Source organism: Amblyomma americanum, chromosome 9 (genome assembly GCF_052857255.1).
Source record: "Amblyomma americanum isolate KBUSLIRL-KWMA chromosome 9, ASM5285725v1, whole genome shotgun sequence".
NCBI classification, from domain to species: Eukaryota; Metazoa; Arthropoda; class Arachnida; order Ixodida; family Ixodidae; genus Amblyomma; species Amblyomma americanum.
In genome coordinates, this window is record NC_135505.1 from 4,826,013 (window position 1) to 4,852,798 (window position 26,786).

General features: G+C 47.4%; 2 protein-coding genes across 4 annotated transcripts in view; both read right to left on the reverse strand.

Annotated features, from left to right (window-relative positions):
* Positions 1-26,786, reverse strand: part of LOC144103810 (trypsin alpha-like) — a 609,247-nt gene that overhangs the window by 17,286 nt on the left and 565,175 nt on the right. The gene's annotated exons all lie outside the window — the stretch shown is intronic.
* LOC144103879 (uncharacterized) lies at positions 22,132-26,252 on the reverse strand. Its single transcript, XM_077636588.1, has 3 exons — positions 25,827-26,252; positions 23,747-23,883; positions 22,132-23,072 (listed from the first exon to the last, which is right to left on the reverse strand). Exons 1-3 carry the CDS (start codon positions 26,020-26,022, stop codon positions 22,854-22,856), a joined length of 552 nt encoding a protein of 183 aa, XP_077492714.1. The 5' UTR covers positions 26,023-26,252; the 3' UTR covers positions 22,132-22,853.

Below are 26,786 nucleotides of genomic sequence, written 5' to 3' on the forward strand. Positions count from 1 at the left end.
TATTTCGCCGCGTCGTCCAGATATGACCGAGGAAAATAAAGTTCAGTTTTTAATGCGCGGTGTAAAAGATCAACTCTTGGCAGCCTCGTCCACCAGCCGACAAAAACAGTCGAGGGATTCATGCAAGAAGCCTGCACGATTGAGCAGACCCTCGACCTCCGAGCTAGGCAGTACAATCACCCTTCCTCTGCCTGTGCAATCCGTTTGGACACGACGGCCACCACCAGCGAGAACTTGTGGGAAGTTATGCGCGAAATCGTTCGAGCACAGCTACGCCAATTACTGCCATCCTCCCCACTGCCGCAAGCAGTGACTCTGATGGATGTGGTACGGGAAGGAGTGCAACAGGCACTTGGCACCCCGACGGCCACAGAACCCCAGGCCATGACCTACGCCGCTGCAGCAAGGACTCCTCAGCACCAACGACAAACCCTACGTCCTCCACGAGATAAGCCACTTGTTCCACAGCGCCGCCTCCCAGCCCACGCCCGCCCAGCCTATGGGCGACGCACAAGCACCTGGAAATGCGACGCCTAGAGGACTTCCGACAACGGACCGTTGTGCTCTCCTTGCGGGGAGGCCGTTCTTCGTCACTCGGAAAAATCACGTTGCCCTGAGTATACTGGAGGAAAAAGTGAGCGTCCCACCCCGTTCAAGCGTTATCGTGACCGTAGGCGCCACGAAAGCCATTAACGCTGAAGCCATCATCAAAGGCAACATGCAGTACTTCTAGACCGAGGAATCAGCATCGCAAGAGGCATCGCACATTTCCGCAATAGCCCGGCCAAAGTACTGCTCACTAACTTAAGCGAAGAATACCGGCACATTAACAGCGGAACGACGATTGCTTTCTTCCACGAAATATCCGACGTACGAGACTCCTTCGCCCTCTCCGACCCATCCGCAGAAGATTCGCCTGACCAAAAGAACTGGCCCACTTTCGACATCAACCCAGGCCTACCACGGAACAGACAAGACCAGATCCGCAATCCGCTTCGAAGCTGCAGCTAATGTTATTCGTCATCGCCGAAGGTCCGACAAACTACAATTGCCAACCATCGCATTATAACCGACCAACACGCCCGACCTCTCCGTCAAAGCCCCTACCGTGTGCCAACGCGAGAACGGCAAGCTATCCTGGACCAAGTCGTTTCGCAAAGACGTTTCGCAACGGCGTCATCCAGCCTTCAGACAGACAATGGGCGACACCGGTTATTCTAGTGAGAAAGAAAGACGGCGCACCTCTATTCTGCATTGATTAACGCCGCTTGAACAACTTAACAATGAAGGACGACTACCCCCTCCCCCGCATCGACGACACACTGGACTGGCTCTGCAACGCCAAGTATTTCTCATCGATGGACCTTAAGAGCGGCTACTGGCAAATTGAGGTAGATGAAAAAGATCGCGAGAAGGCCGCATTCATCACTCCGGATGGGCTCTTTGAGTTCAAGTTGATGCCATTTGGTCTCTGTTCCGCACCAGCGACGTTTCAGCGAGTAATGAATACAGAGCTGGCAGGCCTGAAGTGGCGTGCCTTTGTCTGGTGTATTTAGATGACGTCGTTGTCTTCGCCTCAAACCTGTAAGACCCCCTCAAAATACTTCGGACAGTACTAGACGCCATCTAGTCGTCTGGCCTAACCTTGAAAGCAGAGAAGTGCAATTTGGCCAACGAAGAGCTACTGTTTCTAGGCCACATCGTTAGCAAGGAAGGAGTACGCCCAGACCAGCAGAAAACAGCTGCTATTGAAGTTTTCACCGCCTTCCGATAAGAAAGGAGTGCGCAGATTCCTCGGACTGTGCGCATATTACCGAAGATTTGTGAAAAACTTTTCCCGCATCGCCGAGACCCAGACCTAACTGACGAAGGCAGACGTGCCATTTAAATTGGAAGCGCCGCAAGCAGAAGCCTTCAGAGAACTTCAGCCTCGTTTAGAGTCCCCACCGATCCTCGCGCATTTTGATGAAAACGCCGATGCTGAAGTTCATACCGACGCAAGCATCGTGGGCCTAAGCGCCGTCTTCGTTCAAAAAAGCGACGGACTGCAGAAAGTAATCGCATACGCTAGCCGTTCCCTTTCCAAGGCCGAGGTTAACTATTCGACAACTGAGAAGGAGTGCCTTGCCATCTTCTGGGCTACTTCGAAATTCCGCCACTACCTGTACGGACGAACGTTCAAGGTGGTCAGCGATCACAACGCGCTGTGCTGGCTTGACAATTTGAAGGACCCCTCTGGCCGCCTCGCTCAGTGTGGTCTACGTCTCCAAGAGCTTGACATTACCATCGTTTAGAAGTCCGGACGGAAGCACTCTGACGGCGATTGCCTCATGAGCCTCTGTAGGTATACACCGCCGCCGGACGACGATGAGGACGCCTTCCTGGGACACATCAGCCCCAGCTCTTTTGCTCAGCAGCAACGCTCGGACCCCGACCTAAAACGCCTCATCGAGTACCTGGAAGGCAAGGTTTCTTCACCCCCCGCTTCATTCAAGCGAGGACTGTCTTCCTTCTGTGTGCAGAATGAGGTCCTTGTGAAGAACTTTACAGCGAACAAAACAGCCTACCTCCTTGTTGTACCTACTTGTCTCCGCGAAGAAGTTCTACAGGCTTCACACGACGAGCCGACAGCTGGGCATCTCGGGTTTACTCGCACCCTCCGCCGCATTAAAGACAAGAATTACTGGCCCCAACTGTCTGCCGATGTCGCACACTATGTGAAAACCTGCCGAGATTGTCAGCGACGAAAGACTCCTCCCACACGACCAGCAGAATTTCTGAGCCCCATTGAACCTCCCTCAAGGCCATTTCAGCAGATTGGCATGGACTTGCTTGGCCCTTTTCCAACGTCAACCTCTGGAAATAAGTGGATCATCATAGCGACCGACTACCTGACCAGCTACGCCAAGGCGAAAGCCCTACCGAACGGAACTGCAGCAGAAGTCGCCAATTTTTTCGTGGATTGCATTCTTCTTCGACACGGCCACCCGATGTGCTCATCACGGACAAAGGAACACCATTCACGGCGGAACTAACGCAAGCCATCCTGCGTTACAGCCAAATCAGCAGCAACGCTCGGACCCCGACCTAAAACGCCTCATCGAGTACCTGGAAGGCAAGGTTTCTTCACCCCCACTACATTCAAGCGAACACTGTCTTCCTTCTATGTACAGAATGATGTCTTTGTGAAGAAAAACTTCGCAGTGAGCAAAAAAGCATACCTCCTTGATGTACCTGCTTGTCTCCACACACACACAACGTCTTCACACGACGAGCCGACAGCTGGAGATCACGGGTTTACTCGCACCCTCCGTCGCAATCAAGACAAGTATTACTGGCCCCGACTGTCTCCCGATGTCGAACATCATGTGAAAACCTGCCGAGATTGTCAGCGACGAAAGACTCCTCCCACGCGACGAGCAGGAGGATATCTGAACATCATTTAACCTCCCTCAAAGCTCTTTCAGCAGATCGGCATGGATTTGCTTAGCCCTTCACGGCGGAAATAACGCAAGCCATCCTGCGTTACAGCCAAACCAGCCGCCGGAGGACAACTGCATACCATCCGCAGACCAACGGACTGACCGAGCACCTGAACAAAACCATCGCCGATATGCTCGCCATGTATGTCGATGCCGAACACACAATCTGGCATATCATCCTGCCTTACGTCGTCTTCGCCTACAACACCGCAGTGCAGGAGACGACCCAGATGACGCATTTTAGACTCGTCCATGGCAGGCAGGCCACGACAAAGCTAGACGCCATGTTTCCCAACGTTACAGAAGGAGAGAGCGGCGTCGTCGCCGCCTACCATCAATGCACAGAAGCAGCTCGAAGGCTTGCGTGATTACGGAACAAAGATCTGCAGCGGTCCGACGCCAGACGCTACAACCCACGAAGACGCAACGTGGAATGAAAGTCAGGAGACCAAGTCTGGATTTGGACGCCCATTCGCCACCGTGGATTGAATGAAAAGCTTTTTCGCCGCTATTTCGGCCCGTACAAACTTTCTTCGTCGGCTAGGTGAACAGGATTATGAAATCATCCCTGACGCAATGACTGCATCCTAGCGACGCCGCCTACGACCAGAAGTTGTCCATGTCGTCCGTCTGAAGCCCTATATGCGCGCTAAAGGTCGCAGCGTTTCCTCACTTCACACTAAAAAAAAGAGGTGTAAAAAAGGGGTAAGAAAGGGGTAACTTCGAATTTTACCCCTTCTCGGCAGGCATGGAATAACTTTGCACCCTTGAAATACCTGCTTCGAGAGGTTTAGTTTGTTTCGTGAAAGTAGCTCTTTTTTATTCCTTTTTGTCAGTGTTGAGAACTGTGTTTCGTTTTTTATGCCAAATAGGGCGGAAAAAATGCTTCCTGATATTTCTCCTAGAGGGCACTTTGGGTTTAGTGACTGAAATGTTGGAGGCGAAAGCAATATTGCGGGATTGTTTCCACTTGCGCAGTATCTCTATGCTAGCGGGTTCTTTTTACTGAAAAGTGCAGTTTTCTTTTTTCTTAAGAAGTAAACTTTGAAGCGCGGCAGTTCTAGTTGATCAAAAATACATCTTTTTTCTATGTTGAAGTTAGAGCAAGATGTCTTATAAGAAGAAAAAGCTTTGTATAGAAGCTTTGCTGTTTTTTATCCTCCGAGAGTTGCTGATCCTAAACTACCACTCTAGGTGTAATTTCCCCTTTAGCAACAAAACTGCAAACAATGACAGTGACGAATCTTTTTAAATGGTGCAATGCTCAAAGAGGCAGCCAGAAGAAATACATGTATGTGAGGTCAGGATTGATTTCCGCAACCTTCGTTTTTTAAACTTGCATGGATCAAGGTTTCTGTATTTCTTCATTTCTCAAATACGAGGTATCACATTGCTTTACTTATAGCTTTAAGATGGTGCTGTGACCAACGTTGTCTGTAAAGCACGTCGGATGAGGGCAGTTGCATGAACGCGTCCTTCAAGCAAGTTGTTCTTAAGCGGTGAGCGCCCTCAGCGATGTAAAGCTGGACCGTCGTGGTAGTACGCGGAACGCGTTTATACTCCGACGTAACGAGCGCGCGCGGCACGGCGACGTCACCTTGGCCACAGCGAGACCCTCTACACTCCAACGGCGCTTGACCGCCGACGCGTTCGGCGGGTTCGGCGCACCTCGACCACATCAGCGGCAACTTGGAGTGCGTTTCGATTTCGCTCCGAGCGCGTCAGCCTTCGCCGGCCCGGCCAGACCGGTTCCGCCTCTCGTCGGGCCGGCGTTTTCCCGTTTTCCAAAACTGATGGGAACAGTATGGAATTCAGGTTTGCACAGAATAAGGTGAATACCCTCTCCATTTCTGAAAAGTTACAATGGAGGGCGACTGACTCATCTTTCTTCACACTACCCCGGTTCTGGGTAGAGCAGGAAGTGAAAACCAGTCTGTGAACGAGGGTGTCTGTCGGAAAGCAACTTCTTTTAGTCAGTTTTTCTGGAATTTTGAAAGTTGAAACCAAAAATTCTTCTTCACGTGAATACAGCCTTTTAATTTCCTGCTCTGCCAACAGAATGAATGTGAGCCAATCGCCTTCCATTTTATTCTTTTTATAAAAGGAGAGAGAGTAACGGCCCTTAATCTCGTGACCCTGAAGCCCCACAGGTTACCACCAACTTTAGAGATCGAGTGTAAAGGGTGGTTCACATGCAAGCGATTCGGCGAATAGAGCGAACAGCGGCGAGGCGCTGCGAAGTGTTCGCGAGCTTTCGGTTCACATTCGTCGCCACTGTGCGTTTCCCACCGCTACAGTGGCTAGAATTCCAGCCACTTCACAACTACAGGGAGCTAGAAGTTTAACTGTAGTCGAGGGTTTGACGGCATACCGTCTGGTCAGGAATCATGTTGATGCAGATTGCTGGTCACTGGCCAAAGTCAAAAGATGAAAAGACGTTTCGGGAGCACTACGGCTCCCTTGTTCACTATGAAGCAATCGGCGCACGGATTCGTCCTTTTGTAGCACCCAGTAGCGTTTTTAATGATTTAGCATAGATAGGATGTAGAGTTCCGTCGTTCCTGTTTAATGTGTTAGACGATGTCTGTATGATAAGGGACTCAAGATTCTGCCGTGCTGATGTGTTCTTTTCTGTTGTCAATATCTTTACTTGATCCCAGTTAATCTCGTGGCCGGATTCTTGCACATGCTCGGCGATGGCGTTAGATGCTGCTTTCCGGTTTCGGACGTCGTTCTGGTGCTCTCTCAGGCGTCTCCTGAAGTCCTTTGTTTCACCGATATATCTTGATGAGCAATCGGCGTCGTCTATCTCATATACAACACCTGGAAATCTTTCACGAGGGAGCTTGTCCTTCACATTCACCAGTTCTGTTCGCACCTTGCCAGCGGGGACGTGCGCGATGTTGACGCCATGCTTGCGGGAAATACGTGCAAGCGCTTCGCTAATTCCCGCCACGTATGGGACAGCAGCTCGTTTTTCTTTTGTTTTTTCTGTGCTCTCGCGTTCTTCGGAGGTAGGCTGATTCGCTGTCATTCTTCTTTCGGTGTTCCTGATGAAGGAAAGAGGGTAGCCGTTTCTTCGAAGATCCGACTCTATTCTTTTCATTTCGCTCTTTAGATCGGCATCTTGTCTGCAGACCTGTCTGGCACGGTTGATCAGGGAGACAACCACAGACCGTTTGTGAGCGACTGGGTGCACAGAACTGAAATTTAAATATTTTCCAGTGTGCGTAGGTTTGCGGTAAACATTAAATACGAGGCCAGTCGGAGTACGGGTTACCGTTGTGTCCAGGAATGGGAGGCTGCCTCCCATAGAGCGAGTATTTATTGTGGATAAGCTAGAGACTAGTGCTGGTACAGGAACGGAACTTGTCGCCCTATAGAGTCAGTGGAAATTTTGGATTCACTGAAACGTTTAGCTACTCATTGTGTCCTTTCAACAACTCGCCCCTCATACAGATAAAAAAGCGTATTCCCTCTTCCTTTTCGGACAAGGATGCGTAAATGTGAACAAGGGTTTTCGTTTGAAAAATATGTGCTATATTGCAGAGGGTGTTACTATATATTCTGCAAGTTGTCAACTGACCACTTGCGGATACCAGTAAGTCATCTTTTCTGGAAAGCTTGTTTTCCAACTAAAAGGTCTCGAACCCAAACGACACACTCACATTCTTGAGAAGTAAAACTCCGGATGGTCGCGCGCTGTCTGCAGCAGTGGCAAGGCAGGGAGAGAAAAATGCCTTCATCGCCGTTCCGTGGTGTGTGGGTTGTTCATTGTTCAGGCTACAGATGCAGAGGGGTGAATGGAGGAAGTTAGAGCGCCGGAAGTTAAAGCGCAGGCGCGATTAATTTTAGCGCCAGGTACAAAAAGCAATCCAGCCAGCAATATGGCGGTACGTGGGAACGTGTATAGCAAGAAGGAAAAGAGAAAGAAGGGTTTTAGGAGGAGAGAAAAATCATGAATGAGAAGTGCACCCTTCCTTGCCTCTGAGAAACACCGCTCCTATTGCTGACATGCTGACTTGGAATCCCCTTGGAATGCAGCCCTTTTGAAATGTGCTGCTTTTATGGAAGCTCCTTTCGCGATCTTTTCACACTGTACTCCTCTCCGGGGGGTAACAGACGAGTTGGTACCTGCTTAGCGGCTTTGTCCTGTGTCTCGCTGCATGTTTCATTAGCTTCCAGTTCCTACATTCCTATTATTCTTCAAAATATAGTTTTCACCAACGTCCTAGCGGCCGCCACCTCTGGGGCAATATTACGGCGCTGAAAGGCAATACGTTTTCCTTAATCCGCTTATCGCCAACCTTTTTCCGCGTACGCAGCGGAAGGTAGCCTGTGCGACCAAAAATGACTCCCGTGACGTCACGGCTTCTTAGAAAAACAAAATGAGGCACTTTCTTCTCGTGTAATTGACTGCTTTCCTTCTTGTTAACAACTGTAGTTTTGTAACGATTATTTCTACTAATATTGAAGCATATTTTCTTGCTTTTCATAATCTCGTCCTAGCTGATGGCCGTGGAAACCACTTTACAAAGAACTACATCACGAGACCGTCCCCAACACATAGAGTCGCTGTTCAAGCGTATCAAAACGTAGTTCAACAAAGCTGGCCCTCGTTGCAGAAACGGCTTTATTTTTATAAAAGTGGCGAACACAAATTAAAAGTAGATCGACGCTACGCAGTTTTTTTCGTTGCTGTCCATCGCGTTTGCGAGATGCCTTCAGAGCGATGGATTCGGATAGGAGCAGGAGATAGAGTTCAATCGTGACATTGAGTAGTCTCCGATTTGCGGAGGACATAACTCAGGGCCTAGGGAAAAATGGGCCTTGTTGTAACGCCACCATAAGCACTGAGCACAGAAGGTTCGGAGCAAAACTAGATGAGAATAAAAGTTATTATCAACTGGCCGGGAATCGCAAAATAGTTGCACGGCCGCAGGTCCGCACCACAGGCATGAAATCGCTAGGAAAATATGAATGAGGCAGCTGGAGAGCACTGACAGGCACTCTAAGGTTATGTCCAGACCTGGAAACAAATCTTGCCACACATCGATCAAGAACTTCAACGTTAAAGAAAAGGCTTCAAATTAAAATGTGGAAAACAAAGATGTCCATTTGAGTGTTTTAAATAACGCGACAATCTGGACACCTCTACTAGACATACAGTATCTGCTATGTATACTTTCCGGTTCTGCACAATGGCATGCAGCTGGTTAGAGCAGCCACGCATTTTTTTTAGCACAGCTGCGTCAAACCTTCACTCCGAGAACGCTTTGTAGTTCGTTCTCTTCTGAAGCAAGGCAGCCGGAATCGAGACGGGCTCCCTAGGCACCATTATATCACGTTCAAACACGCACGGACCGATTCCAGTAATTGCAGTGTTATTACGTGCAAGCCCGCGGGTGCGGTTTTTAACTGCGTAAAATTTCGGACTGATGTGTTTGTATTTAAAACAGCGTTTTAAACGCCAGTTCTCGAATCCCCACATGCATTCTTCCAGCTGAAGCACAAGCCATCAAATAACATGAAATCAATTTTAACGCAGCAGCACCTCTCCCAACTTCGGCACACGCAACCAGCTTCCAGGCGCCCTCTGCAATATGCTAGGCGATAACTAATTTCACATAAAAATAAATCGGAAACCGTTTTTAGCAACGATGAGCCAGGCCGTCACGTAGTACTATTTTAAATGATATATTTCAGGGTACTTAAAAATGATGACCACTTTTCTACAGGTATTTTTATTACACCGCTATATAGTATAATGTCCGAAAATAGCAATATTTAGGCCATTTCCCTGACGCTGCATCTTTATTGGCCGGAGCACGCTGGGAACATCGTAGGTTAATGGTGCAAAGCTGAAGCTGTTAATAGCGCAGATTGGTAGTTTCCTCGTGGTGGAGCGTTAAAAGCCAGTTCCGATTGTGGCTTTGCGGCGCCAGTAAATTCCGGAAGTATACCTTGGAGATCGTATCATCGAATCATATATATATATATATATATATATATATATATATATATATATATATATATATATATATATATATATATATATATATATATATCATAGAATTCGGATATCGAACCGAACTTCATTTACTGAACCGATCGCAACTACACCAAATAAATCTATTTGCTACTTTTGTTACAAAACACAAAACGGTGGCAGATAGCCTAAGCCATGTTAGATTATTCAAACTTATGGCAGGCTAATATGCGAAATAAACTGAAAAACTAACTTAATTTAGACTCGAGCTAGTTAGAAAGGACTTAGAAGCTAGCTAGCTTCCACGCAGTTTCACACGTCTACGTGATCAGTGCATAAAAGCGTTGCGTTATTTGCTTTAGAAACTCGGGCCCCCTATGGCACTGCAATTGAACTGCAGTTGTTGTAATTGCGTTTTACCTGTGTTTTTTCTCGTTTTCTGGTCCATGTTCCTTTTGTCAATGTTCAGTCGGGGACAAAAGTCTGGAGACCACATGTACCACAAACGAAGCAATAGCTCTGCTATTAGCCGGCGGCTGGAGACCACACGTGTGGAGGTGAATGTCAAAATTTTGTTCTTTCATCTCCAGAAATAATTAAGTGCGGTCTCCAGCCGCTGGCTAATAATAGAACTATCGGCTTCGTTTCAGGAACACGTGGTCTCCAGACTTTTGTCCCCGACTGTATGTTCTGTACATATGTGTTTCAAAGGCGGGGGGGGGGGGGGGGGGGGGAGGGAGTATGCATGCGTTTTGCAATAAATAAAATTGTCGCTGAAATTTACTTTCCTTATAATTCCTCATATGACATCGAGCCGGCGCTTTCCTAGAAGTAGTACCGAGCCACCAGTGTCGCTCAATTGTTCAAAAACAACATAAGCAGCGCACCGTGGCACAGAGGCAAAGTTTGAAGCAAAGAACGGTAGGAGTCGGCGGAAGAGTGATTAATTAATAGAGGAGGTAAGCCCATCGCAGCAGCGAAGCGCTAGGACCGAAATGGTCCGCTTTCAGCACCGAGATGAAGAGAATTATGGAGACTGCGATGTTCAGAAGAAAACGGAAATACAAAATGAGCGCTAGAAGTTCTTAGAACCAGTTATGGGAGCCCTCCTGTCCGTGATTATTTTGTTGTGCTCATTAAAAAAAAATTATTTTGGGCTATTTTCGTGATACATGTCATTTTCACATTTGGCTACATTTCGGCTACTTTTTCTCCCTCTTTGGCGTTTAGTGCTCGGACCTACTTGACAGCTCTGCTTGAGGCGCGTCCACATGCTTAGTCGCGTGCGCCTCGGGCTGAAAATTCTGTTGGACTATGCCACCGCCGGTGTCGCAAAACAAACGCGGACTCCCTATTCTTGCCCTGTGGGTGTTGCGCAACGGAAGTGCAACCTTTTCGTTCGGAGCAACCTCGGTGCCAGTATTTGGGCTTGAAGGGGGCTTGCAAGCATTTTTTTTTTATTTTTTCAGGCACACACAGCACACGCACACTGACCCTTAACAACCCCCCCACCCCCCCCCCCCACCCCCCCCCCCCCCCCAAAAAAAAAAAAAAAACAAGACCGGAGCTGCTCGAGTCTCTTCAAAACACGTAAGCATGGTTTAGCCAGCCACGTGGTTTGAGTAAAGCTTAGAACCCCTCCATAGCCTAAAGTAGCGCCAACCTTTAAAGAACGCCGCTCCCCTCCTTTCTTGTGCATCCCCTACTCTTTCAGCCCTCCCATTGGCCGAACGCCGTCACGTGCATTCTCGTGCTTTTTTCTTGCTTGCTTGGTTGCTTCCTCCTCACCCGCGGTGCCATACAGAGCGGGAGAAGCATGCGAGGAGCACGTTTTCGAGGCCTAAAGACCACGTTTTGCTCGTTTTTGCACGTTTTGCGCCTCGCTTGGACTGCTTTATCCACAGCGCCGTGTTCACGATGCCGTGTTGCTGCGCTTTTGGGTGCCGCACACGTGAAAATCGAGCCACGGCGCGGCGGAAGATTTGGCTGCAAAGAATCGGCCGGGCTGATTTCAACCCAACGCAGTGGTCGCGGCTTTTTGAGGTAAGCGAGCGATTTCTCGCTCATCACATATCTTATTGGCCATGATATACCCTGCGCTGATTCGTTAGCCTCTCCCCCTGCTAAATGCCTTATATTTGCGCTGCGTTCAACTTTCTTGACCGATCGCAATGACGTTGTGCCGAAAACACCGTGATTTTTATTGATTCAGTGATAGACTCGAAAACATTGCTTTTGGTCTGAATGTGCGGTAACTGCATTCAGGAGTGCACGTTGTTGGGCGAGTCGGTCGTACATACTTAAAGAAGGGAATTGCGCACGTGAAGGTAGCACGTGAACTCGCAGAGGCTTTTTTCATTGATAAGTCAGGTGATGAATGCGTAAGCGATTCTAGTATCAATTTGTATAAGAAAGAGAAAACGTTCCTGGCATGTGCGCTTAGGCAATGATTGGATAAGAATCTAGGTATATATATATATATTTGTGTTGTTTCTGAATAAAATCAGTCGCGAGTTTGCGCCCGTCCTTGTCTTTTCTCGTCCATGTCTTTTTTAGCGCAATTCCCTTCTTTAAGTAGGTAACTGCATCTTTAGAATGTATCGCCGTAGATAACGAAGCGGTGACGGTACTTTGGCAAAAAGGGGCGCTTAATTTTTTGCGTAATGTTGAGCATATTTGGGCGACTCCGCGCCCTAAAAGAAAAAAAAAATTGAACCCTTTTCCTGTCGCTATCAGCCATACTCAAAGCAAAAACGTTTCGATGAATTATAGCTATATAAAAATTGGTAGAAAGTGTTGAGCTTGATAACCATCCTAATCACCTATCTCGTATCGACTCAGAATCAAGGTCGCATTCCGGCGGTGTAGGGAACGACGTTAACTTTCTCTGAAAGTGTATGAATTAGTGCTTATACTTGATACTTTCGCACGCCAAATGTAACGTTGAAGCCGCGCTGCGCACTTTGGCCGGAAACCGACGAGTGACTGAAGCACGGAGGCGAAGGCAGTAGCTGAACCAGCGCCGAGGTCGCGCGCGGCATGGCACAGTGTCGGACAGCTAACAGCGGGCATACCGAAGCGCAACGACATTTAGACATTCTAACTTGGTGTTTGAGCAGCCAGTCATAATATAACATGAAGAAATTGCGACAAAAATACAAGCTCAAAAGGCCCCGCGATACCTTGCGCCAGCTTTAGCGCTAGTGTTTTCTCCGGAGAGCGTCTGCTACTTCCGCACCGCGTAGGGGGAGCCACAGTCGAAACGAGAGAGAAGGAGCGGCGGCGCACGAGAGGGAGAGAGGAGATGGCGCTACTTTTAGTCAATGCAGGGGCTTTAGTAAAGCTGCTTTTACCTAAAAAACACAAACAAGTCGTGACTCGTTTATACGACCCCCGTTGATATGGACGACTCGAAATAGGGACAATTTAAAAAGGCTAGCCGTCGCGGCAAAAAAATTTCATGACATCTGACGCGAAGGCAGCCGAGGGCTTGTGCTCAGTTGCTGGCGGAATTTACTAAATCACACACACAAAAGAAGTAGGCATATTTAGCGCCGTTCCTTTCTGCCTCTTTGCAAAGACTGCTGGGAGGGAGCGCCGACGAGCCGACCTTGAAAACAACCCGGCATGCCGGCCCGAACAGCGTTTCCTTCTCCTCCCTTTTTCCTTCGCTGCGTGCGCGCTGACAGCTGCAGGCACTGCTAGAAAAAAAAGGAAGAAGATAAAAAAAAATTTTTCGTCACGTAATTGAAGAAGCTGGATTTTGGCGGCATTGGAAGCCGAAGCCGAAGGCAATGTTTGCCGGTGGTACAGTGGCTAGAATTGGGAAGTGTGATGAGCGGCATGCAGCGCCTACGGGGCGCGTTGAAGCCTTCGGAGAGGAGCCGCGAGGGGGCGCGCGCTGTCGCTTATACGTTGGCCGATCCGAGTCGCGCCGTCTCTTCTGCACGCCGTCCGCCGCTGACCGCTGTCGGAAGTCGCGCTCGTTTCTTTTTGTGTTACAGCAACAGAGAAGTCTCTATGCGTACTCATGCCTCGTAAACAGAGTCATTGTTTTGTGCCAGGATGTACTACAGGCTACAAGTCGTGTAAAAAGAAACTGTCTTTGTTCGGGGTTCCGAAGGACCAGGCTGTGTTGGCGCAGTGGCGGCGAGCTATTCCACGTGCTGACAAGGAACTCGAAGAAAACTCCGCCGTGTGCGAGCTACACTTCGACGAGAGGTATATATCCCGCCACTTTGAACACATCGTGAACGGTGAAATTGTCCGGATTGACAGGGGTAGGCCTCTCTTGCTTCCGGGAGCTGTGCCTACACAGTTTCCTAATCTCCCGCATTACCTGTCAAAGAAGTTGCCTACAAGCAGGAAACGCCCAGCGAGGACTCCACTTTCAGCTCCACCTAGCAAGAAGAGTGCAGGAGACGAGCTTTCACCAGTGAGTGTTGAGACCGAAAGCCTCTCCAGCTCAGTTTTATTTGAGGACTTGGCCCTGCCGTCAGCTGCATGGGGAAAGCATACGTTAAGTGTTTCGCCTCTGACTGTGGCTTACAGCGTGTGTCGGACTGCAGTGGATAAGCGCATCTTGTTCGCAGAAAAGCTAGTTTTGTTTTCAGGACAAGGGGGCAGTGTGTCGCATGATGTTTTTGTCAAAGGAGTGCAGCAAAAGAATGTCGCGTGTGAAGACCCTGCATCGCTCCTCGAAAGAGTGGACGCCATGAGCATTTGTCCGGGTGCAGGCACTATACACGAATTTCCATTCGTGCTTGGCAATAAGAAGATTGTTCTTTCAGATACGGCCATATCGAGCCAGAAATGCCAGGGCATCACCACTGAAGGCAAACCATGTATTCAGTGCAAGCATTTACGGAAAGCTCTTCTTAACCAAAGATCAAGAAAACGGTGCAGTCCGACTGGAGTAGCCCGAACTTCAAAGCGTAGAAGAGCACAAGCCCAAGCCACCCGTCGATTAAAAGTCAAGCACTTTGCACTCAAACTATTGAGAAGCTGAAGAGTCAAAGTGCAGAACTCGAAGAGGGCGTCCTCGCAGACCGGTTGAAAACGCTTCCACCAAAGCAAAGACTTGCTGTTATGCAATGTTATCAAGCCGCTCGCCGCAAATCAACAAAAGGCATGCACTACAACCAGGACTGGTTGCTAGAATGTATAATAATGAGAATGAAAAGCCCGAGGCTCTATGAGCATATCAGGCGGGAAGGCATACTCATTCTCCCAAGCAGAAGCTGCTGAAAGGTCCACATGCGCAAGTACAGAAGTGGGTTCGGATTTAACCCTGCTATAATCACGGGGATCGCAAAGAGAACTAAATCTATGGATGCATTCAAGTGTCACGGCGGCCTCATCGTGGACGAAATGAAGCTGACGGAATGCTTGAACGTTTGCACAGGAGGGAAAGTGGAAGGTCTGGTTGACTTGGGAAAATTCACTTTGGAAAACGACAGACATCTTCTCTGCGATCACGGTCTCATTATTATGTTTCAGCCTCTCACTGGTTCCTGGCACCAGATACTAGGAGTCTTTGCTTCCCGGGGCAACGTAAAGGCTCCGCTTTTGTCAAAAATTTTGATAGAAGCGGTTTTACTTGCTGAAAAGGCTGGGTTGAAGGTGGATTATATCACGGCGGATGGAGCATCATGGAACCGTTCAATGTGGCGTCTTTTTGGGATTTCCGGCTCCTCGACGTTCATCAGGCCATCTACACCACACCCTGTTGACGCAGCAAGACGCCTCTTCTTCATTTCTGATTTTCCGCATTTGGTAAAATGCGTTCGAAACGGCCTTTCTCAAAGCAAGGTATAAAACACCTGAAGGTTCCGTATATATTGAACATATCAGAGCAGCACACAACGAGGATAAGTGTGCGCTTACTCTCAAAGTGATGCCAAAAATCACTGCTGCTCACGTGAACCCGAACAACTTTGAGAAGATGAAAGTGAACTTTGCTTTTCATCTTTTCAGTTCGCAAGTGCTTCGTGGCCTGTTCTTCTACCAGAAGCAAATTAAGGAGCAATGGGGTGATCCCGCACCAACGGAAGCCTTTGTTTTGCTGATGTGGAAGCTTATAAAGGCCATGACAGCACGCATACCATCTGAAGGATTAAAACCCGACTCTACAGCTGAGAAGCACATCAAGGATGTACTAAACTATCTAAACAGGTGGGAGGTTCATGCAAAAACTTCACCAGCAGGATTCCTTTCAGCAAGCACTGCCGAGGGGCTAAGAGTCACCCTTCAAGGTACGCTTGATCTAATGAGGTATCTTCATGAGAAACTTGGCTTTAAGTACCTGCTGACGTGCCGACTGAGCCAAGACTGCCTAGAGAAATTGTTTGGAATAATAAGACAATTTTCTGGCTGCAACGACCATCCCACTGCTGCGCAGTTCTTGCTCACCGTGAACTGTCTAAGTTTCTACGATTTGGTTAAAGCGCCGAGCAGCGGAAACTGTGAAGGGGGAGATCTGAAGTTTCTCCTTAGTAGTGAAGATTCAAATCAAGAACTGGATGCATTGCTGGAAGGTGGGAAGATTGAAGAAGCTTCTCAGATTGTAAAGAAGTCCTTAAAGCTTTCTGACCATGAGTACCCTGAGAAGATGAGCGACTCACGGCTGGTATTTTTCATGGCAGGGTATGTTGCCCGCAAGACAATTCTGAAAACTGGGTGCAAGGAATGCAGTGATAAGCTGCTTGTTTCCGCTGATGACGCCAATGAACAGCTGGCCATGTTCACCAAGTTCTGTGACAATGGGGGCCTCATTTACCCTTCGGAAGAGCTATTCGCATTTGTCGATGCCCTCGAGACCACTTTTACGATGTGGTTCAGTTATAACGAGCTCCGCAGTGACAGCTTGGACGAGCTCGTTTCCTGCCTCCAAAACAACAATGTCACACTGGGCTGTGCACAACACGGCCCCAGCCTTAGCAACCAGATCAAAAAGTTCTTTCTAGTCACTCGTCTGCACTTCTACACGAAAGCCCTCAACAAGGAGAGAGCGTCTTCTCGTGAAAAGAAAAAAGCACTTGAAGCTTAGGCGCGTCACTTAGCGAGCATCGAAGCCTGAGAATTGTATTTTGAACTGTTTGTGAGAAACTTTTCAAAGTTAACTTGTATTTCTGATAAGCGCTCAATAAATAAAATGCTTACTTCAGAGAACACCGAGGAATTTTCTGTTTTGCGTTCTGTAACGCGTGAGCGGGAGAAAATCGGGCAAAGCAAGCTTCCGCCAACCTTCAAAGCGCGCTCAGTTGGATTAACTTCGCACCTTGGAATTGCCAGTGGGTTAGCGTGACTACTCTATTGCTGTTTCCCGCCATGTTCCAAAGAAAATATATGTTACGAAGCATTCTTTTAGCGTTATCGCGTTTTAGACTGCGCATGCAGGGCTGGCGGCTGCGGCGGCGGCTGCTGGAGCTGACGTGTGAACGAGCGTCAGCGCCATCTGGTGGTTTCCTCTCAAGGCGCCACGCGCGAACGGGCGCGGTCGTCACACTTCCCAATTCTAGCCACTGTACCGGTGGTAGGGTGGCCAGAATGGGACCCGTTTTTTTCACGGAGTTAGCCGATGGGCGGAGCTTGACGTCGTCCGACGTCACAAAACAAAAATCTAAATAATGTTGTCGCGCTTGCCGCGACCTACCGCGGCCGGAGAACGACCGGCCAGATGTGAGATGAGCCGAGTCACCGAGTTGCGGAAACTAGCCACAGCTAGCCGAGCCATGCAGAGAGGCCAGGCAGGGTATGTCTGAGCGCGCTGTCTGGCGCTGTTCAGCCTTAGTAATAAAAATTAAGGGGTGCACATGAGTCTCCTTACGTGCAGAAATTCGAAAGCCCCAGCACATATCTCGAAGATGTGTTGCCAAGAGAACTTGCATTAACTAGGCGCGCCTTTACTCAGCTTCAAACGTCGAAATACATGATGCAACAGTAAGTGATGTGACAGCATTTAGTTGCAGAACTCTTTCAGGTTGCGGGACTTGCATTACTGTGCTCCGGGCACTTGCGACGGGCTGTAGACAATTCACATGTGCAGGCACTCCTTTCAGCTAGTTCCTGGCTGCCAGGAACACCAAAACATTATCAGAAGGAAGAAAGCTTAGTAAACCACGGTTCAAGACAAGACAAAAGGATGTCAAAAAGTGTTCACAGTCATGTAACTACAAAGCAGCAAGTTCAGTGCCTATGCAGCTATATTAAATGTAATATGTGCTTGTTCCCTTTGCTGTTTCCCCGAGAAAACACCCGTCGATAAAAACCAGTGAATCTGGCTGTAAATGGATTTGACTGAACGACTTTCACGTGAGGCAGCCCGAGAGCAATAGGTTAAAATAAAGTTTGTATGCCATTCCTTATGAGCCAAAACTCGGCTATACATGCTGCATACACAGAGTAATTGAAGAGGTACTGATATGAGGTTTACACGAGTTCAGTGCCTGTTTGCTGTCGTCAGATCCCTTTACATAGAGTACATTGGACCTGATCCATTGTCAACAAATAAGATTGGAGTTGTGAACGCAGGACCTCTTCTTCCCTGGAGATTTGTCTGAAGACTGCCGAGAATGAATGCCAGTGCACTGAAATCTGCTTCAGCTTTCTTCTCTCCGATAACTGAACGAGCATTCCACTGCATTTCATGGCTCATCGGGGAAGCTATACAAAGCTGCATTTATTTTATTCTATTTTTATTTTATTCAGCACTGCCGGCAACCTTTTGGTAGCTAAGACAGTAGCAATTACATAGCATTTCAAGTTATATTTTTTACAAATCATTGTCATACTATAACAAGAAAAATACAAAAACAACAAAATTATACAGCGAAAAATCAACATTTATTAGCAAATTTTGGCACTTCTGAAATAAGGAATGCAAAGCAATCACAAGTAAAGAACAACGGCTGTTAAAATAGATTCGGACATTGACAGGCACCTTATTTGGCAACCCGTTCCACTTGCAATAGTCCATGGGGGGAGGGGGAGGGGGGGGGGGAAGGAACTGGTGTCCGCATTGGTCCGGTATTGAGGTACCAAAATCGCCTTGTGTTTCATCTGGGTTGGTCATGACGTGTTAAACCGCATGTATGTCTGGAAATCGTTTTATCTGGTTGTAAACGATGTTGAATATCATTTTTAGGCATTGCAACTTTCACCATGATTCGAGTGTGCAAAGACCGGACGGTTTTTAAACATCTGATACGGAGACCTGCCCAGGTATATTCAAAGCATGCTGTGCAAGGTGTGAATGATATTTTTTTACTGTGTTTCCACGGTGACAGCCTGGGAAGACTGCAGGGAGTGGCAGAAAAAGGCCATTGTGGGGAATTATCCAAGTAGCAGGTTAGAGTGTGTGATGAATTGAGAAGCACCCTCTGTGCTTCATTAAATGTGTCCATGACACTGCTATATGAATTAGAGGAGCAGCAACCCAAAGTCTGAAGAAGTACATTAATGCACCCACCAACTAACCCTGGATGCTTCCAGCAAAGATGAGCGTGACAACTCAGCCGCAGGCATGTGGCGTCGTCGCTGTACAAGCTTACATGGCATGATAAGGGGAGCACGTGAACAGAGGAAAAGTTGAATTGGTACAGCTGCCACTTCCTGACACACAGTGTGACTAAATAACAATGAAGCCTGAATCGCGTTAGCAGGTGGCTATGCACTACAGCCTTGCCGAGAGGTCCAGGTGCAGTGCTAGAATGGTCTCGTTTAGTAGGAGAGGCCCACAAGCCGAGGTGGACAGGTGCAGTAGACTGATTTCTTGACGTAGCAAGGCTCAAGCAGGGAGTAAGCCTTAATAGAGATGCAGGCAAAGCTTTCAAGCTTCCTGTAGTTCTATTGCAGAACACTCTGGTGGTTCACCAAAACTGAGGGCATAGTCAAGATGATAGGATTATTACCATGTCAAAAATTGTCCCATTTGTTGACTCTTAAGCATAACAAGGTTCAGCCTTGAGGGAGAAAGTATCTCATGATGGTGGTTAAACTGGGCCAAGAATGAATAAGAAATCTTGAATTGCATCCTCCTATCCTCCATCTTCACTATATGAATAATGTGTTCTCCTAATAAGCCACACACCTAAGAAATGCGGTACAGCTGGTCCCATAGCAACCACTTTTACTGGTAAATACCTACTGTAGTGGCTCAGGCACTCCACTGTTCAGCATGGCATTGCAGATTAAATCCCAGTTGAGGTGACAACATTTCAGCCAGGACAAGATGCGACGATTCTTCTATTTTGTGCAATGCCAGCGCATTCTAGACCCTCTGGTCATGAAAATTTATCCTGAGCCCTGTACTATGGCATCTGTCATGGCCAGGTGCTTTAAGCTCCAGATATCATTGCTCCTTGTTTGTGAAATTTTCCTCTTGCATCATGGTGCCCCAATGAGTGATTCCTTACTCTAAGGGGTTAACAATAATGGTCTTGCGCAGCTGATCTGCCTGTTTCCCAACACGGCCTCTAGTGCGCCAGTGCTCCTTGTTCGTCCTTTCTGTTTGCAAAATCTTAGGTGCTGCTCGTACAGCATCCTTCTGTGAAGCGTGGGATGCTTGGCCTGAACAGCCTGTTGTTGGGGAGTTTCTGATGAACAGACCGCTGGTAGACGGAACTGATTGTGCAAGAAGAGAATAGGCTTCCTCCAGTTTTTCTGCTGCTTTGTCTAGAGCTGAAGAATCGCTGCAGTAAAAAAGGAGACTGCCACACGTCTCCATTATGCTTCGAAAGTTGTTTCGCTTCATCTTCAGCTGATTCGAAGAACATAGAGGTATGCTGAGAGCTGTCACTTCATGCGAACTTGCTCCTCCTCCATGCCCTTCCTGGCTGTCTGGTTCGTTTTCTTGGTCATCAGCAGTAGCACAGGCTGTCACAGCAACATGAGGCCGATTCAGGTAGCTTTCAGGAAGGTCAGAAAATGAACTCTCGGTCAGCCTGAACACTGCACAAAAGTGCTTGCACGGAAACTTTGTTGCTGCAAAATCCATGCACGTGCAGTTCGGCCCTGCAAAATCCACCGTGTGCCAGCTGGATGACGACTGCGACTGTACGAGGTACTGCCCTACCGCAGATTTTCTCTTGATGTCTTCATGCGTGTACTCGCATGCAGTGAACATCCTCTGCATTACATGCTTAATAAAAGCTGGTGGCCGGTTGTGCAAATATTCTGGGATGTTGTTTTTGTATGTCCGGTACGATGATGACAGGCTCATTACCTTCCTTTGGTGCTGATGTTGTCTGTCAGGCAGAAATTGCTTGACAAGTGTAGAGATCAGCATTGCCAAAGACTTTCTGCCATGGCTGTTTTTGATGTAATACTGCTTCAAGATTTTGTTTTGTGCTTCAGTGCCATTATTTGTCGTCAGCACTACATCATAGCTTAACCTATATGCACGCACCCACATTTCTTTCACTCTCAGCCAATGTGTGTCAATGTAACATCTGAATTTTTCATTTTCCCAATGCCGAGATGCTTTCAGATCATTAATACATTGATTCATTTCTTCCTCAGAGGTTGCATTGGCTATTCTTCGCAGCAGAAAGAGGACATCTTCTTTTGCAACAGTGCAATTCTCGGACCTTTTTAGCCACCTTCCCCATGCCTGCTCTCTATGAAAATCACAAATTGTGATTTGGCTTTGGGGGAAGCTGCTCTGAAGGGCATTGATTTCTACCTGACTGTAGTCAATCATCCAATACTGCGGATTGAAGTCGGGGCACCACTGCCTGAACACTTCAAGGGCCTCTGCGACGCAGGCACTCGTTTCAAATTGCGTTATGAAAACACCGGCACACATGTAGCCTTGTGCTGTCTTCACGACAATGAAGAAAAGTGGCAGAGCATAGTCTGTCGTTTTGTTCGTTGCATCCAGGCATGAAACTGATTGTCCATATTTTATGAGCATTTCATTCATAAATTTTGACTGGTAACAAAACAGTAGCGTTTCCTCGCATTCCTGCTCCATTTGCTCCAAAATGTCATCACTTGGAAGGCTATTGATTTGTTCAGTTTTCTTCTGATACTGTCTGTAAAAGAATTTGCTATCAGGCTCCTCTCTCTGATATTTATCAATTAACTGCTTAGCATTTTCTTGATCAAAAGAGCTAAACCTATCTCTGCGAAGAGCAGCCTGTATGTGGTTGTGTATGTCTTCTTGTGTTGGGAAGAATGCTCTGCAGCTTCTTGATGGCTTGTTTTTCCCTCCAAACAGAACGTCTTGTACGTAATAGTCAAGACACTTTTTCACTTCCTGTACCGATGTCACGCCCTCACAAACAAGGTCCTGAATTCGTGCCGACACAGCTTTGTTTACAGTCTGGCTGAAGCCTGCCATTTCACCAAATTGGTGAGCATGGTGGAAACTCATGGGCGAGATTGCCACATAGATGCGCTGTTCGGTTCTGCAGTTTATATGGGCCTTTTGCTCCTCAAGTTCTCTTATTTTTGCCGCCTTCATTTGCAGAGATTTTCCTATCCCTGTGTGTTGAGGGATGTCAACCTGAAATGCAAGCAGAACAATGAACACATAAAAATCTGATCACAATAAGAGTTCAACACAATAAAAGAAGCTCACTCTTTTATGTGGAAAAGATCCTTTCTGACAAACTAAACAGCAAAATAATTAATTTATCAGGGGCCAAGTGAAAGAAATGTGGTTTAGCATGAATTTTCTAAATGCCTTTGTTCATGCCTCCAATGACGTTAACTAGGCTTGCTTTTTCCACATAGCAATTCTTGTTAATCGATTAGGATGAACTCGAGGTTACAAGAAGGTTTTATTATTACAAGTAAAAGAAACTGATTTAATTTGTTTTCCTGTTCAACAGGATCCCTAAACTTAGCAAACAAATGATTATTACAAAAGGCCTGGCAAGTATAAAGATGAGAATGTGCAAATTGTGTGTTGCGGTGAAAGCAGAGCATAAACTTGATTTTTTGGTATTAATCAACTTACGGTACAATCTGGTGCATGATCATACTATGTGGATACATAAATGGTCATGATAAAATATGCATATTCAATGCCGAAGCTTTATGCTTTAATGTAGGAAGTATTATAAATTAAAATCCAAGGCAAAGCACATAGCTGAACTTTTAAACACATAAAAAGAAAAGGCTAAGGCCTGACACCTGGTGCAATATCCAGCGAGAGCTACTGCTTCTTCCGCATCTAATTATTATAACTGGTGCTTCAGTGAGGTGCTATGAGGAGCTTCACATAAACAGCTCTTGCTGTAAAAGAGAAGCGTAAAACCATAGGCCATAGTTTCAGCAAAAACGAGCTGTACACTGAAATTTTGAAAAGTCTATTGGTCAAAGTATTGGTCTGAAATGTGTCTGAAAATGCTGTGCAGTATGTTCTGTGTACCTAATTATAAATTTATTCTTCTTGTTTTTCCAACTCGGAGATAAGACTTGTGCTTCACTGCATTGTTCAATAAAATGCGTGAACAGTGGCCAACCTTGAATTCTGGGTACATGCTGATCCACTTTAGATGCATGCTTGCAGTGCACCCCTTCTTCTTGGTTCCTTGCAGCTTGATTTTTTTTTTGCAAAAGACTTCGCTGGACCAGTCAGTTGGATCTTGTGCCTAAAAGCATAGCCACACATGAAAATTACCACTGTCTGTGCACGTTATTGCAATGAAATCAGTACCTTACTGCAGATTTTATGTAGTTCATATGCACAGGGTCTGCCATGTTTAGCTAGAGGATTTTAAAAATTTTCTGCCTCCAAAACACTACCCTATTTGTAACCAGAAAGTAGCAAAACGTTATGGTCTGTTTTGCTTAAGAAATGCTTTAATATAGACAGCTGCCTGCGCTGCCCTATATAATTCAGAAACTGCTGTTAACTGACTCCCGTTTGTAGGCAAACAAGGAAATTAGACGGGCAGCGTCAGCTGCTGACATCATTCATAGAACTCGCCCATCTTTCGGGTTGGTGCTCTTTGCCCAGGCTGCCCTTCGACCCTGGATGGTCCTCCATACAATCTCCAATGGCTTCATAACGCGACTATGGATATAAGATGAATTACTGTCGAAACATGGGATTCAGCCAATGAATGCAGGACTTGTGCTGAAGCTAAACTTGATTACTAAACCGAGACTCATTTTTATAAATACTTAATATAATCATTTGCTTAACGAAAACATATGCCAAATGTGTCATCAGCCTGTACACAATTAAATAAGAAATAACTGCACCAATGATTTTTATTGTCATTATTACTCTACAATATTGTTTGGATCACAAGGTGCTTACAGTGCTAGTGCTTTCACATTTGTCCTTATGGTGATCAATTCCAAGCACACAGTCCTTGTCCACTTGTCGGACGACTTGAAACGGCATGTCCAGAGAAACAGGCACTGTACCCCGGTTTGAAGAGAACATCAGTTGAGCTGGGTAAAGGGAAAAAGTACACTCTGAGAGACACCAGTTAGACTTAGGGGCCCTAGGGGTCCGTTTGGGCGCGACACGTTGCAGGAGGAAGATGAGGCGTAGGCAAACTTCTCGGCAGAAATGTACAGCTTGGTTTATCTATTAAACCATTTACATATTTTACACATCGACCAGTGTGGTCGCTGCCATCAAGAACGATCAGGAGCGTCAGGCCAAAGCTCGCCCCTACGAAACTGTCCTGCCTGACCGACTTGACTCGTGCTACACATAGGGGCTCCTCGTTCTTCAAAACGTGGCCAGCGCAAAGTTTGGCCCTGTCCGTACTCTCACGACTCCGACTCTCCACCAAGAGCCCCTGCCCAAGTCACCCGCTTTTGGTGCCAAAACGCCTCTTTAAATCCGTTTCCCCAGCATCCTGGGGACCATTTTAGCGACCAATCAGGAATGAGCTTCTTAAAGCCAATCGGAGCATTTTCTCTTAAATTGAAGGGACCAATGACACACCGGTGCCCACGAGCTTGTTTGCTCGCGAGCACCGCGAGCATTCCAAGAAGTCGATCGAACTTTTCCACAAACTCCAAAAGCAACATCAACATGACAACAAAATACACACAAGCGCAACTTCCACCAGCCGGTGCTCTAAAAACAGATACAGGGTGGCATCTGAGCCCCGCTGGCCAGAAGCAGAGCAAACACAGCTCATTAACCGACATCCAGCTGCACGACCGTCGCACGTGCACCCAGAGGATGGCCCGCCAGTAGCCTTCCAAAAGAGCTTCATTCTTCAAGCTACGTCCTCAAAGCTTTCTTTGACACTGCGCTCGAAAAGCCATAAAACGGACCTAAACAATGCGCCGGGGCGCAAGACACGCAGGCACTGCGCAGGCATGGAGCGGGTCCCATTCAGGCACCCCTCGCTGCCGTTACTGCTTTTATTTTTTAGCTCGGCAGCCCTCTGCCAGCAGCATTTGCTCTGTTTGTTTTAGAACGGCCGGGCGACCGTCGCCGGACTGTGGGCCACGCGGCGAGCTGCTTAAAAAAAAAAAATCTGCATACAAGGACCAAGTCAGCGGCGCCCGGGGCGAAATGTGGATAACCCATTGCCCCACGGCCCGCAAACCCAACTACATCTACCCAAGAATCTATCTAGCAGATAAAACAGGCTAATCACACCAGCTTGACACTTGCAAAAAAACAAACAAACCAGTGTTCCGAATCGTGCAAATTTTAGGTTCCAAAGATCTTTCTCTGAATTAAGTGACTTGCGGTTTTAGGCAGTTTTGTTACTCAGAGTGAATTGTGCTATGCAACATGACGAAAAAGGTTTTACAACTATAAATTACGACTTCTAACTTTCTGGTGAGAAGTTTTAAGCGTGGATCAACTTGTTTGGATGGCTTGTGCTATATACATATCCTGCTATTATATACGAGAACAATCTCTACTCCTCCCCCCCCCCCTTTCTTCAACCCCAGAAAAAAAAAAGCAAGAGTGGTTCAGATCTTGTGCATCATTGAAATCCCATTTGCAAGCTGTAAATATTTTGCTGCGTTAATTACTACAACAAGACCGTGACAATAAGATGGCTGATCGAACACACAGCGAGTATAATATTCGGCCAGTTAACGAAAGCGACTCAGGCTATGAGAGGGACATCGTAGCGAAGGGCTCCGGAAATTTCGACCACCTGGGGTTCTTTAACGTGCACCGAGATCGTAAGGCAAACGTGCTTCTAGAATTGCGCCTCCATCGAAATTCGATCGCCGCATCAGGATCGAACCCGCGTCTTTCGGGTCAGCAGCCGAGCCTCATAACCATTAGGCCACCGTGGTGGCTGCATTATACTATATATAAAATGCGTACATATATGTACTCTGAACATCGCTAGTTCGTCACGTTACATTAGTAGAGCATATATACTTCATACTTGAAGAGTACTCACATGCCCCACACTTGTGATTCCTTGACGACGTCGTAGAAAACTGGACATGAACGGCTGCTAACTTCTTCTCGAACGCTTGCAGCTCTTCATCGGACTGCAAATAGCCAGTCCACTTGTCACCAGTTTTCTTGAGATCTCGGAGGCATTCCTTCATAATCACGTCTTGTGGGTCGTCCGCCGAATCAGGGTCCATCATCTCAAACTTTTACTAAACTCGAAGAGCCGCGCAGGACACTGTGAGCGCGTTTAAAGTTCCGTTTTCAACGCGCGAGAAGCCGCGCAGGACCCACTGTGAGCGCGTTTCAAAGTTCCGTTTTCAACGCGCGCAACACAGGCGCAAGCGCAGAAACAGCCTTTTTATTTTTTTTTAACAAATAACCACGTGACCACAACCGCTGGCACGCAGAGGCGCACACCGCGCGCGCGCGCACACAATTCGTTTTCTTTTCCTTCTTTTTTTTTTATCGCGGAGTGCCCACGTGACTTTTTGAGGTGACGTCAAGCTCCGCCCATCGGCTAACTCCGTGAAAAAAACGGGTCCCGGCTAGAATGGAGAGGTGTGAAAATCGTGGCGCTTTCCCTCGGCCGCGCGCGACCCCTCTGCGCACCGATGCCGCCAGGGGGAATGCGGCGCTGCAGCTAGCGGCGCGGTAAGCTCAGCCGTGTCGGCCTTGCACACGCCGTTGTAGTTTAGTCAGTTCAGTTCGTTTCGTCGCCTGTATTGGAGTGTCTATAGCAGCGTTTTTTTTATGCGAGGGCGAGATGCCTTCAACAGCAAAAGTGGCTGCGGGAAAAGTGGAAGTGGCTGTAGGCCATCACAGCTATGCTGAGCGACACAGCGATGCGCGGCATATATATTACATTGCAGGCTATGTGGCTAAGAAGGGTGCTTTGAGAACTCATTGTGAAGCCTGCACAAGCTCCAGGGACTCTGGAACAGGAGGGGGGGGGGGGGGGGGG